We start from the raw sequence: 18,445 nt of genomic DNA on the forward strand, positions 1-18,445 counted from the left end.
TTTTCTTTTTTATCAAATATTTCTAAATTTGAATATGCTTTCAAAGGTAGAATTTAAAGAACTATGATCATGAAACTAATAACTACATATTCTAACATAGTAGCTGGGACAAAGGATGGATCTGAATACTCACCACTGCTCCACCATTTCTTGCCATTAATTACATAGCTGTCTCCATCTCGTTGGATGCTACATTCAATGTTTGTGGCATCACTTGAAGCTACATTGGGCTCTATAAATAAGCAAAGGTTGAATTTATAGGCAGGCAAACATCAATAATTTACAAAAGAGACTTTAGATAAGGAAATCTGAACTCTGAGGATAGAGGAATGTTCCTATCCTTTCCTCCTTCCACCCTGGTTCTCCTATAACTTACACTTAGTAGGTATTCAATAAATGTGCATTGGAAGAATGAACGAATGGATTTCGAACACTGGGGATCAGCAATTGTGTCCTTGTTTTCCTCACAGATACATGGTTTGAGATAACTCACTCAATCCTTTCTCCAATTATCAAAAGTAGATTAAAAATATTGTTCTTTATTGCCCACAATGGAAATCTACTAAATACTAAGATTTTGCAAGCTGGATTCCCACACCTAGTTTACTATCTTAGATAATTTCTAACTGTGCCTTGCAAATTCCATCAGTAATGCTTTCATTTTGCATTTTGTAAAGCCTGCTCAACACAATGTCTTCAGAAAGTTTTCCATGGGACACCCTCACACAATTGCTTTACTATATGGCATTTCAAAATGTACAGGCTAGCCCTCAATCATAGTAATCTGTACTTGTTACTATGCTGCTCTTTTAAATGAGTCCTTCTGATATTTTTTGTGTTCTATTTCTATAACTAGAGACCCATGGGGCTTCTTTAGAGAGAGCTGTATACTTATTTTGTAACCTCCAATTAGTTCTTTGTAGACAACATCATACTGCAGATGTTCAATAAATGTCTCTTACTGATTTTAAACGGAGATCCGTTGTGCTATTATAAATATATGCAATGTTATAGAAGACTTTTAAATCTGGCCAAAATTATAGCCAGATGACATTTAGTTTTAATAGTAAGCTCAACTATAAAATGATGACTTTTTCCTTTGAAGAATTTTTTTTAATTTAAATTTATTTTGCCAACATATAGTATAACACCCAGTGCTCATCTCATCATGTGCTCTCCTTAATGCCTGTCACCCAGTTACCCCATCCCCTCACCTACCTCCCCTCCTTTGAAGAATTCTTAATTGCTGCTTCCTATGTACAAATGGTACCAAACCCATTTTTATTAACATGCTCCTAATTTTACTTCTCTTCATGATCATAATTTGAACTATGTGACCAGCATTGGTGAATGTTGTATTTTTCTAGGTTTATGGCAGAATTAAGTATTTTGTAACTACAATAAAAATTATTACAAAGATGAATATTTCATAGATAAGAGCAAAAAAAGATAACAGATATGCATAGATGGCAATTTTAGAAATGTAAGTCAAAAGATTATGAAGTTAGGTTTACTCTGCTGCTAAATGCCTAAAGTAGACTACCAGGAAACATCACCTGGTATCCTCCCAATTCTGCACATTTAAAAATGTCAAAATTTGAAACTGAGCTCAAAACAAACATATACACATCTCTGTCCATGGGCAAATTTGCCTGAAACACAGAGTCACCTCTTTCATTTCTTTACATCATCCATAACTCCAGGATGACTGACTGCACAAGGGGAGAACCATGATTTGCTTTTACCTGTCATACAGAAGCAGGAGGCAATGTTCCCTTGAAGAAGAGGCTCGAGCCACTGCTGCTTTTGCTTTTCACTTCCATATTGGTGGAGCACTTCCATGTTCCCTGTGTCTGTAAGTAATAAGAAAAAACATTTCTTTTGCATTTAAAAACCTACCAATGTAAAAAAATAAAATAAAATAAAAACTTACCAATGTGAAATCCAAACTTTATGTTGATAATATACACATGTATCTTTTTAAAGCAAATGTTTGCTTACAAAAATATTTTGAAACGTAAGAGTAAATATGATTTTTTATGAAGGTACACCATAAATAGTTATAAGTATATGGCATTTGGTGCATATTCAACTTGTGTTGAATTACACACACTTGTCTGCTTCACCTCAATAAAGCATGGCTTTTTTTTTTTTAAGATTTTATTTATTTATTCATGAGAGACACAGAGAGAGAGGCAGAGACACAGACAGAGGGGAGAAGCAGGCTCCTCAGTGGAGCCTGATGTGGGACTCGATCCCAGGTCTCCAGGACCATGCCCTGAGCTGAAGGTAGATGCTCAACCACTGAGCTACCCAGGCGTCCCAATAAAGCATGGCTTTAATGACATCTGACTCAATTAGGACTAAGGGAAACAATGTACTGTTTTAATCTTTCCTTGCTATCTTGTAAATATGCTTTGCTAGGATTAACTGCAGTGCTCCTGGAGAACAATTATTATTCTATGCTCTACTGAGACTCCAGTGCTGAGACTCCTGCTCCTCAAACATACACTGTACTAACTTTATCCATAATTCCTAAGTAAATTTCTGCTCCTGAACCACTTCCATTGTGAGGAATCTCTGATTACCTAGTCAGAAATATCTCCTTCCTCAAACTCAGAGAGTAATTATTGTCTTTTTACCTATACCATCACTCTTACTTTTGTGTACCCCTACCATCTAACCCCTACCATCTAGCGGAGTACTAGGTCATATCTCAAGAATGCTAAATACAGGTCAGCCCTGGTGGCTCAGAGGTTTAGCACCTGCCTTCAGCCTAGGGCCTGATCCTAGAGACCTGGGATCGAGTCCCACGTCAGGCTCTCTGCATGGAGCCTGCTTCTCACCCTACATGTATCTCTGCTTCTCTCTGTGTGTGTCTCTCATGAATAAATAAATAAAATCTTAAAAAAAAATGCTAAATACAAAATCCCAGATGGAAAATGACAGCAGATAACTTCAAAGATCCTTTCCAACCCTCAGAAGGCATTGTTCAGTTACTGATACACTAGTATCAGTCTCATATAACAAAGGATGCATCATGTCTGCCATGGAGCAAAACATTCTAGGAGCTTTTCTCTGATATCTGTTCCTATCAAACAACTAAAAAAAATACTATTTAAAACCTTTCCCTTGAAAACGGATTACTCATAAAATTTTTTTAAAAAGATCTATTCAGGGATCCCTGGGTGGCGCAGCGGTTTGGCGTCTGCCTTTGGCCCAGGGCGTGATCCTGGAGACCCGGGATCGAATCCCACGTCGGGCTCCCGGTGCATGGAGCCTGCTTCTCCCTCTGCCTGCTTCTCCCTCTGCCTGTGTCTCTGCCTCTCTCTCTCTCTCTCTCACTGTGTGCCTATAAAATAAAATAAAATAAAATACTAAAAAAAAAAAAAAAAAAAGATCTATTCATCTTGTTTTAGAGAGAGAGATAGATTAAAAGACTGTGCAGTGGGGGGCAGAGAGAATCTCAAGCAGTCTCCTCCCTGAGCAGGGAGCCTTGATCCCACAACGCTAACCTAAGATCATGACCTGAGCTGAAATCAAGAGTCTGATGCCCAACTGACTGAGCCACCCAGGTGCCCTGATTATTCATAAGATTTTCAGGAAGAATTTTTCAATATCACCTCTAAACATGACTTGAACATGGGGTGCCTGGGTGGCTCAGTCAGTTAAATGTCTGCCTTTGGCTTAGGTCATGATCCCAGGGTCCTGAGATCAAGCCTCACATCAGGCTCCCTGCCCAGAGGGGTTAGCCCACTTTTCCCTCTCTTCTGCCGCTCCCTCTGTTTGTTCTCTCTCTCTCAAATAAATAATTTTTTTTTAATTTTAAAAATAAATCTGACTTGAAGGATAGTCCCTGAAATGCCTATGAAAACGGAGTTAAATCCAAGTTAAGTCTCTCAAAATGTGTTTCCACTCTGTTCAGACACTACTAACCAAGCCAAAGTTATATTAAAATGCACAAAATTCCTAGTAGATTAACATTAGCTTAAAATTCTTTTTGACTGAGGGAGAAAATGAGCCTTGAGATTTAATTAATGAAGCTCATTGTTTCCTTTGCTTATTTTAAATTCATTGTTATAGTTCAAATGAGGTAAATATTGAATAATATCTTTCCAAAAATTGCAAGTTTATTCTGAGAAGCTGGCGAAATGACACTATCATTTATAGGCTGGTAAAAAGTCCAGATAAGTTACTTCTACAAAAACAATCCATTAAATCAGCCCAAAGGCCCCCCAAATTTTCTAGTAATAGCTATAGAATTAAAATAGCTATTTTCAACATTCTAACATAAAATGTCATATGACTTCATGAAGAGCAAAAAAAGAAAAGACAAATTGGAAGACTACATATGTTTCCTATAAGCTTTTAGAACTATTTGGAAAGCTTGAGTAAAAATTCATCTTTTAAAATTAAGAAACCTTCAAAGCATTTAATTGGCATCAATTACATTCCCTTCTTTATCTGTTTTGGAAATGATCTAAAACACAATGCCCCAAGGCCTTCATGAAGATAATTCCACTACAAATAGAAAACGCCTAGTTTTCTACTTATGATTTTATACATTCTTGTTTGCTGACGAGAGTTGCTGATCATACTTTGGCCAAAGAAAATGTATTTTCCTGCCCAATTTCAAAATTTCAGCAGTTTGGTGATATTATTTAGACAGTATAATTGATATACTCATGAAATGTTAATATTAGAAATTATAATGCTAGAAAAATGACCTTCTAGTGAAAAGTGAGTTCATGGGTCAAATGGAGAAAGAGTGGCAGAGCTGTTTCTGCAAAGGAAGTCTTCTATAGCATTATTTTTCATATTATGACCCATTAGTATGTCATGAAATTAATTTAATGGAATATGGTGAGCATTCTCTAAAAAAATGAAATAGATCAAAATAGAACACATTAGATTAGACTCATTGGAAAATATCTTAGTATTTTATTTAACACATGTTGAGAGACTTAACTTGGATTTAACTGTTTTCATAGGCATTTCAGTGACTATCCTTCAAATCATATTTTTAAAAATTAAAAAAATATTTTATTTATTTGAGAGAGAGAGAGAGAGAAAGAAAAAAAAGAGAGAGAAAACAAGCAGGGGGAACAGCACCTCCTCCAGGGGAGGGAGAAGCAGGCTAACTTGCTGGGCAGGAAGCCTGATGCAGGGCTTGATCCCAGGACCCTGGGATCACGACATGAACTGAAGGCAGACACTTTTTTTTTTTTTTTAAAGATTTTATTTATTTATTCATGAGAGACAGAGAGAGAGAGAGACAGAGAGAGAGGCAGAGACACAGGCAGAGGGAGAAGCAGGCTCCATGCAGGGAGCCTGACGTGGGACTTGATCCCAGGTCTCCAGGATCACGCCCGGGGCTGAAGGTGGCACTAAACCTCTCAGCCACCTGGGCTGTCCTGAAGGCAGACACTTAACTGCCTCAACCACCCAGGTCCCCATCTTCAAGTCATGTTTAGAGGTGAAAATTCTTCCTGAAAATCTTATGAGTATTGCATGTAATAAGAGAAACTATTATTTCATGAAGCCCCTCTTCAGTAATATATATGCCTCTCACTTCTTGTTCCCCAAGCGCCTCACCGGATCCACCTATTCATTCATGAACATACATGTACAACTACATATGCTACATATTGGGTCAAAATATAAATTATATTTCTTACTATAGGTAGCAATAAAAAATTAAGTTTTAAACAAAACACTACCAGTTCTCCTTCCACAAAATCATGCCACCTATATATAGCATAATGTAATAGCTTCACATAAATGAGACGGAATCTTTAGAAATTCTGTGATAGACTTCTTGACCTTTACAATAGCCTCATTATTGAATTAAAATGTAATACAGCATTAATTTGATAAACTGATGATCTGAAGAGGGAAAACCACCTCAGGATGGTTCAACCATCATCAGAAGTCTGTAACTGCCTTAATAGTTCCAAATAAATGAGAGTCAAAGTCTACCACGCAAACACTTTGCTATGCAACCAGACTGTGTTTTCTCTCAGATATACCATATACTTCTTTGTGGCAGTTCCATTCTTCATTAACTCTTTATGGGAGAGCTTTAGCAGCAGGGCCATACAATGAGCACAAAAAGTAATATTGACTTCTAACTTGTTCAGTGATAATATAAGATATCATACCATCATCCTTTTACAACAAATCAAATGTTGGTCCTTGATTGCAACAGAGTAACTAGAGTAACTTGGGGGAAAAAAAGACAAAAGACATTCCCAGGGTTTACCCTAGACCTACCGAATCAAATCTCCAGGGATAGAGACTGTGAATCTTGTGTGTGTGTGTGTGTGTGTTTTGTTTGTCTATTTTAAGTTCCTTAGCCAGTTCTTTGACAAATCCAGGTTTGGAAACCTCTTCTATAGACTACATTCCAGGTTTATATCTTCCATATTATCTTTTAAAGAAAAGTTGGCTTCCTTCCCTTATTCTTCCAATTTTTCATGCCATTATCTTTGGAGGCATCCTTGACTTTCCCATATCCAATCAGGAAATTCTCTTTGCTCTTCCTTCAAAATATACTTAGGATATTTCTGCTTCTCACCTTTTCCACTGCTACCACCCTGGAACAAATCCCCATCATCTCTAACTAGGATTATTACAACAGACTCCCTACTTCCTTCCTTCCCCCCTTTTGTTAATTCTCAACATAGTAGTCAAAGTGATTCTTTTAAAACTGAGGTAACATCTTGTCATTCCTCTGGTCAAATCTCCAATGGCTTCCCATTTCACAGGAGATATGAGCCCTTACCTGCCCTGTAAGTCCTTTTCCTCTCTGATATCTTCTCTTACTATTTTCCCAACTAGGCCGGCTTCCTTGACTCTTCTTGTAATATACCAATCATACTCTTGCCTTAGGGTCTATGCATTTTGTTTCCTCTGCTGTGGAAATTCTTTCCCCAGATATCAGCGTGGCTAACTCTCTCGCCTTTTTACATGTTTATTGAATATCATTTTCTCAGTAAGACTTATCCTGATCATTCCATGTTAAATTGTAATCTGCATTTCTTGTTCCCCAGCATTCCAGCGTTTCCCTACCCAGCTGGAGCTTTTTTTTTTTCCTTATTTTTTCCAAAGCACTTTTCATCTTTAAATCTACATAATTTATTCACTTACTATATTTATTATTTATTTCTGTCTCACTCCATCAGAACATCAGCTTAATGAGAGCAGGAATTTTTGTGTATTTTATTCCTTGATACATTCCAAGGATCTAGAACAGTGCCTGGCACATAGTAAGTAATCAATAAATAACTGGTGAATAGGGATGCCTGGTCTGGCTCAGTTATAAGAGTGTGTGATTCTTGATTTCAGGGTCTGGAGTTCAAGCTCCAGGTTGAGTTTAGACATTACTTAAATTTTTAAAAACTTAAAGAAAAAAACTGGTGAAGAAATGGAGAAATAGGGAGGCTAAAAAAGATTTGGAACTCTATCCATTCCAACTAGTCATATAAATATCTAATACTCAATCGTGAAACTGTAATCTTTATATTGCCAGTCCGTTTGGTGGTGGCCTCTATTCACTAATATTCTTAATGTAATAATGTTTAACAAAAGAATAAATCCAATGAGAATATCAGATCCATTTTTAAAAATATTTAAATCAAAGTACCTGAAAAGTAAAATTATAGACTAGTTTATAAACGAATGACTTTGTGTAGAAAAACTTCCCATCATGAAACAGAAAAATTTTAAACACTGCTCAAAATATCTGAGAAAGTTGTTTTTAAATAATATAGTAACCTGGTGCTTGGCAGTTAAAGACATCTGGAGCAAAAAAGCATTTTCCTGTTTCTTCAGCAATCAAGGCATAGTCCACCTGGCTGAGACCACTTACAGCTGGCAAAAACAAGTTCCAGAGGCCTTCTGCTTTAGCCATTTCCTGTCAAAGTGATGAATATGCCAGAGTGAACATAATTTACCAAGAATTAAAAGTTTATTTAAAAAATGTACTGCTATTTATGCTTTTTGAAATTTAAAAACACTTATGAAGTTATTTGTTTCATTTACCCTGCAGTGTGTGAAACCAAATAGTTACTAATTCATTATAAATCAAGTTTCCTATCTGTTAAAGAAATGCCTTTTTCTCCAACTTTCCTTATATTTGGCTGAAAAATTACATTTGCTTTCTTGAGTATTTCTTATTGAATCACAGTTATTACTGAATCTCCTACATTTGTGTATAATTATGCCAAACATACTATTTTGTACATTTTAATTTCTTACATGTGTTGTGGTTAGGATTTAAAATGATGAAATAGTCTGAGCCCATGTGGAACAAATGTCCTGTTTGACTTCTATCGCAATTTCACAACAGATGGTAGTGAGTGATGTTGATCATCTTTTTTTCTTTCAACAGCTGTAAGAAGCTATCCTCATCCTATACTTTATACAAAACTCTCTGTAACCTAATTTGTATACTGTGGATTCTATTTTTAACTTTCTCTTTAAAAGTTATTATTGATATATTTATTCTTTACATATATAATAACAACAGCAATAACAAACTAAGGTTTAAAAAAAAACACCTATATATACATTTTCTAATGTTAAAGGTTTCCTCATTTTTCTTACCTTAAGTTTATCAATCACTAAAGGTTTTTTCCATTTGTTCACTGAATTTTCGTTTTGAACACAGAACTCAATTACCTCCTTAAAGTAATAAGAAAAAAAGTTTATCAGCTAAAGTAAATATAAAGTAAATAATGCCATAAGCTGCAAATATCCAAAGTAAATATATGTAGGCAAAGAAGCTTTTTGAGCTGCTATTAAATAAGTAATATTTCTAAGACCAGATATACAAATATAAACAATTCTAGAGGTTTGCTGCTCACGAAATTATGCTGCCTCAATATTAGATAACAGACTTCCAAAATCTTGTACCAAATTTTGAGTGTTCCATTTTTAGCAATATGGCACACTGGGTGGTCATAAGAACCCCTCTCAAAGTAGTACAATTAAAAATGTCAGAGAAAATATTTAAAATAATTTAAAAAATACATGTAGTAATGAATAGCTGTGCTGGAAAAACAATAAGAAAATTCCTCAGCAGCCAGAAGTAAAAATCCTGACTCTTCAGGGGTTACTAAATTACTTGTTTCAAACACCATTAGCAAAAATTGGCAAAACCAAAAGTGTAACAAAACAGAATTACACTCCCCAGAGACTACAGATAAAATAATAATCAGATACAGAATAAAGTATTTGTGTCCAAGAGATTTCAAGAATAAAGGAATGAATCAAAAGTATGACAAAGGTTGTCAAAATTGGCCAAATTTGATAAAGAACAGAACAAAAAAAAGGATAAAGAACCAAAGGCAACCTGAGGAAAAGAAAAACCAAAGTAATGAAATTTAAAAATTCAAGCAGTGGTTCTAAAACTTTGGTGGTATCAGAATACTTGGGGCACTTGGTGAGAACACAAGGATCCATGACTTATCCTATTTCAATGAGCCTACGGCTTCTGTATTCTTTACGAGCTCTGGCAATTCTGACACTCTCAATTTTTTTTTTTTTAAGATTTTATGTATTTATTCATGACAGACACAGAGAGAGAGGGGCAGAGACATAGGCAGAGGGAGAAGCAGGCTCCATGAAGGTAGCCCAACATGGGACTCGATCTTGGGACTCTGGGATCACACCCTGAGCCAAAGGCAGACGCTCAACCGCTAAGCCACCCAGGCCTTTCCTGACACTCCCAACTTTTGAGAACCACTGCGCTATGGATAGTTGAAAAATAGATTAGATATAGCTGAAAAAAATAAATAAATTGGAAGAAAATATGAAGAAATTATTTCTTTATTGAATGAAGCACAGAACTTCAATAAAAGAAAATATGAATGGTTAAGGGACATGTGGATATAGAGAAAAGTTTTCACATTAGTCTAACTGGGGACCCTAGATAAAGAAGAGGGAATATTGGAAAAAATTACATCTGAGTTTTTAGAACTGATGAAAGACACCAATTCTCAAATTCAGAAAATACAATAAAGCCAAAGCATAAACTGTTGAACACCAAAGAGGAACAAAAGCTCTTAAAAGGTTGGGGATTCTTGGGTGGCTCAGCGGTTCAGCGCCTGCCTTTGGCCCAGGCGTGAACCTGGAGTCCTGGGATCGAGTTCCGTGTTGGGCTCCAAGCATGGAGCCTGCTTCTCCCTCTGCCTGTCTCTCTCTCTATCATGAGTAGATAAATAAAATCTTAAAAAAAAAAAAAAAAAAAAAGGTGGGGTGGGGGTGGAAGGACAGATCAATGATAATTTTTAAAAGATGTTTATTTGAGAGAGAACGAATGGGGGATAGGGGCAGAGGGAAAGAAACAATCTCCAGCAGACTCCCCAATGAGCACAGAGCTTAACATGGGGCTAAATCTTACAACCTTGAGATCATGACCTGAGATGAAACCAAGAGTTAGACACTTAACCTACTGAAACACCCAGGTAGCCCGACATCATTGATAATTAAACAAGTGAGAACTGACTTCCCAAAGCAACAAATGACACCAGAAATCAGTGGTGAAGTCATCTGGTGTCAAATGACACCAGAATATAACTGTCAACCCAGGATTCTATATCCAATAAAATAATCTTTCAAGAATTAGGACAAAAAAAGGTATTAGAAATAAACAGAAAGACAGAGAGAATCTGAATCTGAGTTATTCATTACTTACCTCTCCTGAGCAAAAAAAGGAAAATAAAAGGAAAAAATAAAGATCAAAGAAAAGGTTACTAGCAGATTCTCATTAAAGATCCTAAAAGAAACCTCTGAGTTACAAGAAGAAACAGTAAATAAAGTGATAAATACATGGGTAAATCTAAGTTAAAAACTAGCCACATAAAACAATAATAATTTCTAATTTGTGCAACTAAAAGAATCAAAATGAACTAAAATATGGATTATGATGGCATTCTTCAATATTTTGTTATTATAGCATCTCCATACCTATTTTTTTTTTTACACTTAGGCTAGAATTACTAGATTAAAGGCTATAAATATTGTCACAAGTACACACTACAAAATTATTTTCTAAAATTGTTCCACTTCTTTACAGTCATATAACATACAAAAGATTTTTTTTGTTAAGCATGGCTAATCTAGGGTACTGACGTATTTGGTGAAAACTGCAAGAAGACAAAGGACAGCTCTTTCTAACCAGAATGAACAGCATTCATCATTTCTGTCAAGAAAGTCAGTTAAATTGGAGATTTCCTGTTTAGGGTTGTTTATTATTTCCATCCCTTGTACTGCCATGGAAATAGTCAATGCTACTGTGTTTGATAAAAAATATATTATGCAATATATTTACAAATGCCTCATTTCTAACTACCTCTTCATGATACCACAGTTCTAAGAAATTAGATTATGCCAATGTTTATACAATTATTTAAAAACTTGTGAGATTTAATACTTCTAAAGTCTATCCACTTATAGATCAGCAAACTTTGTTTGTGGTATGGCAGGAGTCAGAATTAAAATATCTCATTACAAAGAAGCTTTCTTTAGCTTTTAGAGTATGAAAAACAGTATATTGGTGAAGGAAGAAAGCAGAAAATATGCTTGGTGCCTGATCAATACTCCCCAAATAGCACCCTTAACATCTAACTTCCTCATTCCCTGATTGAGATATTGTTTTGCAGTATGTTGGTTCGGAAATTTAAATCTGAGCCTACAAATAATTTTGCATTATATTTTTCACTATTTTATTTTATTTTATTTTATTTTATTTTATTTTATTTTATTATTTTATTTTATTTTTACTTTACTTTACTTTAATTTTATTTTTTCACTTTAAACTTAAGTCTAGGGGCAGCCCAGGTGGCCCAGTGGTTTAGCGTCACCTTCAGCCCACGGCCTGGTTCTGGAGACCCAGGATCGAGTCCCATGTTGGGCTCCCTGCATGGAGCCTGCTTCTCCCTCTGCCTGTGTCTCTGCCTCTGTCTCTCTGTGTCTCTCATGAATAAATAAATAAAATCTTTAAAAAAAATAAACTTAAGTCTATAAGAAAGAAGCAATAGTTCTTTACTAGTACATTGTTATACTGAATAGGAAAATATTACTAATGTTATCATTACATAAAAGTGTGTTCTCAAGACTATGTTGCTAGTTCTTGTTTTACACGCTATTTTTAAGGACTCCTTATCTACTTTATTTTTATTTTTTTAGAGAGAGAACATGAATGTATGGGGAGGGGCAGGGCAGAGGGAGAGAGAGGAGAGAATCTTAAGCAGGCTCCATGCCTAGTGTAAGCTCGATGCAGGGCTGGATTTCATGACTTGACCTGAAATCAAGAGCCGGACATTCAATGGCCGAGCCACCCAGGTGCCTCTCCTTGTCCATTTTGAATAGGAAGAACTGCCTTTTAACATTTTCATAGATAATGGGTTCTTATGTTCTCACTGTACGAAATCCAAGGAATTTCAAAGGTCATTTGAACAGTTTAAATAAGGTTTATTTTTCCCATTATAAAAATCTGGAAAAATATGTAAAAGTGTTAAGAAAAAGTCATTAAGAGTCTTACTAAAGATGTGTATTGTTAAAATACTGGTTTATTATATGACATAATCTTGTTTTCTAGACACAACGTTTTTTTTTTGACACAACTTTTAATTTTTATAAACTTAGTTTATAAAACAACTATACAGTTATTCATGTAATAACGTAATAAATTCATGTTATTCATGTAATAATATTGGATAGAATTTTATAGGCTTTCCCCCCTCCTGTTTTGAAAAAGTTAATTCCTTTTCTCCAAATATCATTAAAAAAGGTATATGTTCACAGACAAGGATTAGTATTGTTCAGAATCATTCTATAGGATAAAACATTTTTACAGATGTTGCTTTAAGATTTTTTTTAAGATTTTTTTAAATTTATTTTTTATTGGTGTTCAATTTACTAACATACAGAATAACCCCCAGTGCCCGTCACCCATTCACTCCCACCCCCCGCCCTTCTCCCTTTCTACCACCCCTAGTTCGTTTCCCAGAGTTAGCAGTCTTTACGTTCTGTCTCCCTTTCTGATATTTCCCACACATTTCTTCTCCCTTCCCTTATATTCCCTTTCACTATTATTTATATTCCCCAAATGAATGAGAACATATAATGTTTGTCCTTCTCCGACTGACTGACTTCACTCAGCATAATACCCTCCAGTTCCATCCACGTTGAAGCAAATGGTGGGTATTTGTCATTTCTAATAGCTGAGTAATATTCCATTGTATACATAAACCACATCTTCTTTATCCATTCATCTTTCGTTGGACACCGAGGCTCCTTCCACAGTTTGGCTATCGTGGCCATTGCTGCTATAAACATCGGGGTGCAGGTGTCCCGGCGTTTCATTGCATTTGTATCTTTGGGGTAAATCCCCAGCAGTGCAATTGCTGGGTCGTAGGGCAGGTCTATTTTTAACTGTTTGAGGAACCTCCACACAGTTTTCCAGAGTGGCTGCACCAGTTCACATTCCCACCAACAGTGTAAGAGGGTTCCCTTTTCTCCGCATCCTCTCCAACATTTGTTGTTTCCTGCCTTGTTAATTTGCCCCATTCTCGCTGGTGTGAGGTGGTATCTCATTGTGGTTTTGATTTGTATTTCCCTGATGGCCAGTGATGCAGAGCATTTTCTCATATGCATGTTGGCCATGTCTATGTCTTCCTCTGTGAGATTTCTGTTCATGTCTTTTGCCCATTTCATGATTGGATTGTTTGTTTCTTTGGTGTTGAGTTTAATAAGTTCTTTATAGATCTGTTCAACATAGTACTGGAAGTCCTAGCCTCAGCAATCAGACAACAAAAAGACATTAAAGGCATTCAAATTGGCAAAGAAGTCAAACTCTCCCTCTTCGCCGATGACATGATACTCTACATAGAAAACCCAAAAGTCTCCACCCCAAGATTGCTAGAACTCATACAGCAATTCGGTAGCATGGCAGGATACAAAATCAATGCCCAGAAATCAGTGGCATTTCTATACACTAACAATGAGACTGAAGAAAGAGAAATTAAGGAGTCAATCCCATTTACAATTGCACCCAAAAGCATAAGATACCTAGGAATAAACCTAACCAAAGAGGTAAAGGATCTATACCCTCAAAACTATAGAACACTTCTGAAAGAAATTGAGGAAGACACAAAGAGATGGAAAAATATTCCATGCTCATGGATTGGCAGAATTAATATTGTGAAAATGTCAATGTTACCCAGGGCAATATACACGTTTAATGCAATCCCTATCAAAATACCATGGACTTTCTTTAGAGAGTTAGAACAAATTATTTTAAGATTTGTGTGGAATCAGAAAAGACCCCGAATAGCCAGGGGAATTTTAAAAAAGAAAACCATATCTGGGGGCATCACAATGCCAGATTTCAGGTTGTACTACAAAGCTGTGGTCATCAAGACAGTGTGGTACTGGCACAAAAACAGACACATAGATCAGTGGAACAGAATAGAGAACCCAGAAGTGGACCCTGAACTTTATGGTCAACTAATATTCGATAAAGGAGGAAAGACTATCCATTGGAAGAAAGACAGTCTCTTCAATAAATGGTGCTGGGAAAATTGGACATCCACATGCAGAAGAATGAAACTAGACCACTCTCTTTCACCATACACAAAGATAAACTCAAAATGGATGAAAGATCTAAATGTGAGACAAGATTCCATCAAAATCCTAGAGAAGAACACAGGCAACACCCTTTTTGAACTCGGCCACAGTAACTTCTTGCAAGATACATCCACGAAGGCAAAAGAAACAAAAGCAAAAATGAACTATTGGGACTTCATCAAGATAAGAAGCTTTTGCACAGCAAAGGATACAGTCAACAAAACTAAAAGACAACTTACAGAATGGGAGAAGATATTTGCAAATGACATATCAGATAAAGGGCTAGTTTCCAAGATCTATAAAGAACTTATTTTTTTAAGATTTTAAGTAAGCTCTATACCCAATGTGAGACTCAAACCCACAACCCTGAGACCAAGAGTTGCATGCTCTACTGACTGTGCCAGCCATGCAACTCAGTTTAAGATTTTTAATGAAAGAAAAGGCTCATGTTATTAGGTGCGGATATATTCTAGGTTTGAATGATCTGCAAAGAGAAAATGAATGTGGCTTTTCTTGCCACACAAAATATTGACAATCTTCCCCTAAAAGCTAGAGACAGACTGCTTTTTTAACTTATAATAAGGCATTTTATTTTATATTGAAAATTCTTTGTAATAGCTGCATAATACTAAGTTCAGCAGATGTACCACAACCTAACTTGTGATGCTTCTTTTCTGTGCTTCATGTTTCCCTTGATTTTCCATTCACATTTATTAATGATAGAGCAAGACTACTTGGTTTCTTCTGCCAATTCTGGCCTGTCCTTTGAATAATCAGCTGGTTCCAAGCACAAGCATGTCAACAAATATGTTTTATTTTAGGGTGAGCAGGCAGGAATCAGGCAGGCTGACAGGCAATCTAGGATTCACATCAAATCCCTATTTAAAAAAAAAAAAAAAAAGCCAAAAAATGGAGGACTCTAGAGCCCTAACCCTCATGTTGAAGCCTGGCTTCTTTGAAACAGATAATTTGCTTTTTTTCTTTTTTTAAGAGCTCTAGGTTATTACTCATAGCTTAAATATTCTCTGACTCATTTTCAACCCAGAGTAAAAATTGTACTCCCACTGCAAGGATTATATGAGTTACTATACCTCAAGCTCTTGGCACAGTATCTGGAAGAGGAGTAAATTCTTAATGCATAATAACTAGTGTTGATTCACTGTCTTCCTCTTCCATTTGACTGTAAAGATGGCAACTTGTCTCCTTGCTTAACATTGTAATGCTTAATAAGACTTAATATTGTCATGTCCAGACCATCTAGCACAGTGACCACCACTGAGGTGATCAATATTTGTTGAGTGTTTAAAGGAAATATTTTGCTGAGGGTAGAATTTAGGTTAAGTCTGGATCAGAACACATACTCTAACTCTAAGGTTCAGGTTTTCCACACTGTTCTACATTGGCTTCCTTCTCTTTTTTGATTTAGGCAACTTGCTTAATGTCTCTGGACCTCAATTTCCTCACTTTGTTTTTTTGTTTTGTTTTGTTTGAAATTGGAGTAGTTAGCATGCAATATCGTATTAGTTTCCAGTGTACAACACAGTGATTTGACAGTTATTCATGTTATGAAATGATCACCATGATAAGTCTAAATTGTTTGCTTTTTCAGAGTACTCTTATAGTCTTCTGTTTGAAGCGAATGCCACTGCTATGCAGGTGTGTTAGACACCTATCCCTGCAGCCCACCTACAGGTTAATTCTTCAGTCAAATATCTTGATTTCTCTTTCCCTTCTCACTCTTGCTCTCCATATCAGCCAATCACAGGGGACTTCATTGTAAAACAAAACAAAACAAAAAGGTTACCATCTGTGCTACAACCTTCTCTTATTTCAAAATGCTTTTGAGGTGTTTGGCTTCCTCTGTTAAGGATTAGTCTTTGGTATGATCCATTCTGCTTTCCAATCCAACTTCCATTCTCTTTTCAAAACCTTCAATCCTCTGATTGTCCCACTCCTGTTTTTGTGGTTTTAGCAACTTATTCCATTTTTAAAACATTTCTTTATTGCCAATGGGATTTTATTGGAGGGAAAGCAGATAAATGCTGAATTTAGTCTGCCATCTTGAACCAAAAGTGTTCATTTTCTTTTTAATACCCCAAAATTCAGAATTTTAAAACTCAAAATTGTGTATGTACTAACTAGATCAGAAAGTCTCCAAAGTGATATCTTAATCACTGAACACATATAAGTGGAGACTATTTTTTTTTTACTATTTTTAAAATTTAAATTCAATTAACATACAGTATACTATTAGTTTCAGAGGGTAGAGTTCAGTGATTTATCAGTCTTATATAACACCCAGTGCTCATTACATCCTATGCCCTCCATAATGTCCATCACCCAGTTACTCAATTACCCTCACCCCCTTCCCTCTAGCAACCCTCAGTTTGTTTCTTTGATTAAGAGTCTCTTATGGTTTGTCTCCCTCTTTGATTTCATCTTTTTTATTTTTCTTTCCCTTTCCCTATGCTCCTCTGTTTCTTAAATTCCACAGATGAGTGAGATCATATAATTGTCTTTCTCTGATTGACTTATTTTGCTTAGCATAATACTCTCTAGTTCATCAATGTTGTTGCAAATGGCAAGGTTTCATTTTTTTGATGGCCGAATAATATTTCATTGTGCATATATACCACATCTTCTTTATCCATCCATCTGTTGATGGCCATCTGGGCTCTTTCCATAGTTTGGCTATTGTGGATATTCCTCCTATAAACCTTGAGGTGCAGGTGCCCCCTTGGGTCACTACGTTTGTATCTCTGGGATAAATACCCAGTAGTGCAATTGCTAGGTCACAGGGTAGCTCTATTTTCAACTTTTTGAGGAACCTACATACTGCTTCCAGAGTGACTGCAGAGTTTGCATCCCCATCAACAGTGTAAGAGGGTTCCCCTGTCTTTGCATCCTTGCCATCTGTCATTTCCTGACTTGTTAATTTTAGCCATTCTGACTGGTGTGGTATCTCTATGTGGTTTTGATTTGTATTTCTTTGATACTGGGTAATGTTGAGCATTTTTTCATGTGTCCAATGGCCATTTGTATGTCTTCTTTGGAAAAATGTCTGTTCATGTCTTCTCATTTCTTGACTGGATTATTTGTTCTTTGGGTGTTGAGTTTGTTAAGTTCTTTATAGATTTTAGATACTAGACCTTTATCTGATAAGATATTTGCAAATACCTTCTCCTACTCTGTCAGTTGCAATTGAGGTCACAGAGGTTGCTGTCTGTGTTCTTCTCTAGGATTTTGATGGATTCCTGTGTCACATTTAGGTCTTTCATCCATTTGGAGTCTATTTTTGTTTGGTGTAAGAAAATGGTCCAGTTTCATTCTTCTGCATGTGGCTGTCCAACTTCCCAGTACCATTGGTTGAAGAGACTGTCTTTTTTCCGTTGGATATTCTCTCCTACTTTGTCAAAGATTAGTTGACCACAGAGTTGAGGGTCCATTTCTGGGTTCTCTCTTCTGTTCCATTGATCTATGTGTCTGTTTTATGCCAGTACCATACTGTCTTGATGATTACAGCTTTGCAATATAGCTTGAAGTCCAGAAATTATGATGCTATTTGGAGTCTTTTCTGGTTTATACAGAAACCAGAAAAATTTTGGATTATTTGTTCATACAAATTTTAGGATTATTTGTTCCAGTTCTGTGAAAAAAAAAATTGATGGTATTTTGATAGGGATTGCACTGAATGTATAGATTGCTTTAGGTAGCAGACTTCTTAACAATTTTTGTTCTTCCAATCCATGAGCATGGAATGTTTTTCCATTTCTTAGTGTCTTCCTATATTTCTTTCATGAGTGTTTGATAG

The 18,445-nt window shown here is 36.0% G+C and overlaps 1 protein-coding gene across 1 annotated transcript in view; it reads right to left on the reverse strand.

Annotated features, from left to right (window-relative positions):
• The window catches only part of ACAD11 (acyl-CoA dehydrogenase family member 11), a 109,531-nt gene that overhangs the window by 56,727 nt on the left and 34,359 nt on the right, over window positions 1-18,445 (reverse strand). The window contains exons 10-13 of the mRNA XM_025448852.3: window positions 8,608-8,685; window positions 7,777-7,915; window positions 1,746-1,853; window positions 134-232 (exon numbers count right to left, since the gene is read on the reverse strand). Coding sequence (XP_025304637.1) covers window positions 134-232; window positions 1,746-1,853; window positions 7,777-7,915; window positions 8,608-8,685 — 424 coding nt within the window. The remainder of the gene's footprint in view (window positions 1-133; window positions 233-1,745; window positions 1,854-7,776; window positions 7,916-8,607; window positions 8,686-18,445) is intronic.

This window comes from Canis lupus, chromosome 23 (assembly GCF_003254725.2).
Source record: "Canis lupus dingo isolate Sandy chromosome 23, ASM325472v2, whole genome shotgun sequence".
Lineage (NCBI taxonomy): Eukaryota > Metazoa > Chordata > Mammalia > Carnivora > Canidae > Canis > Canis lupus.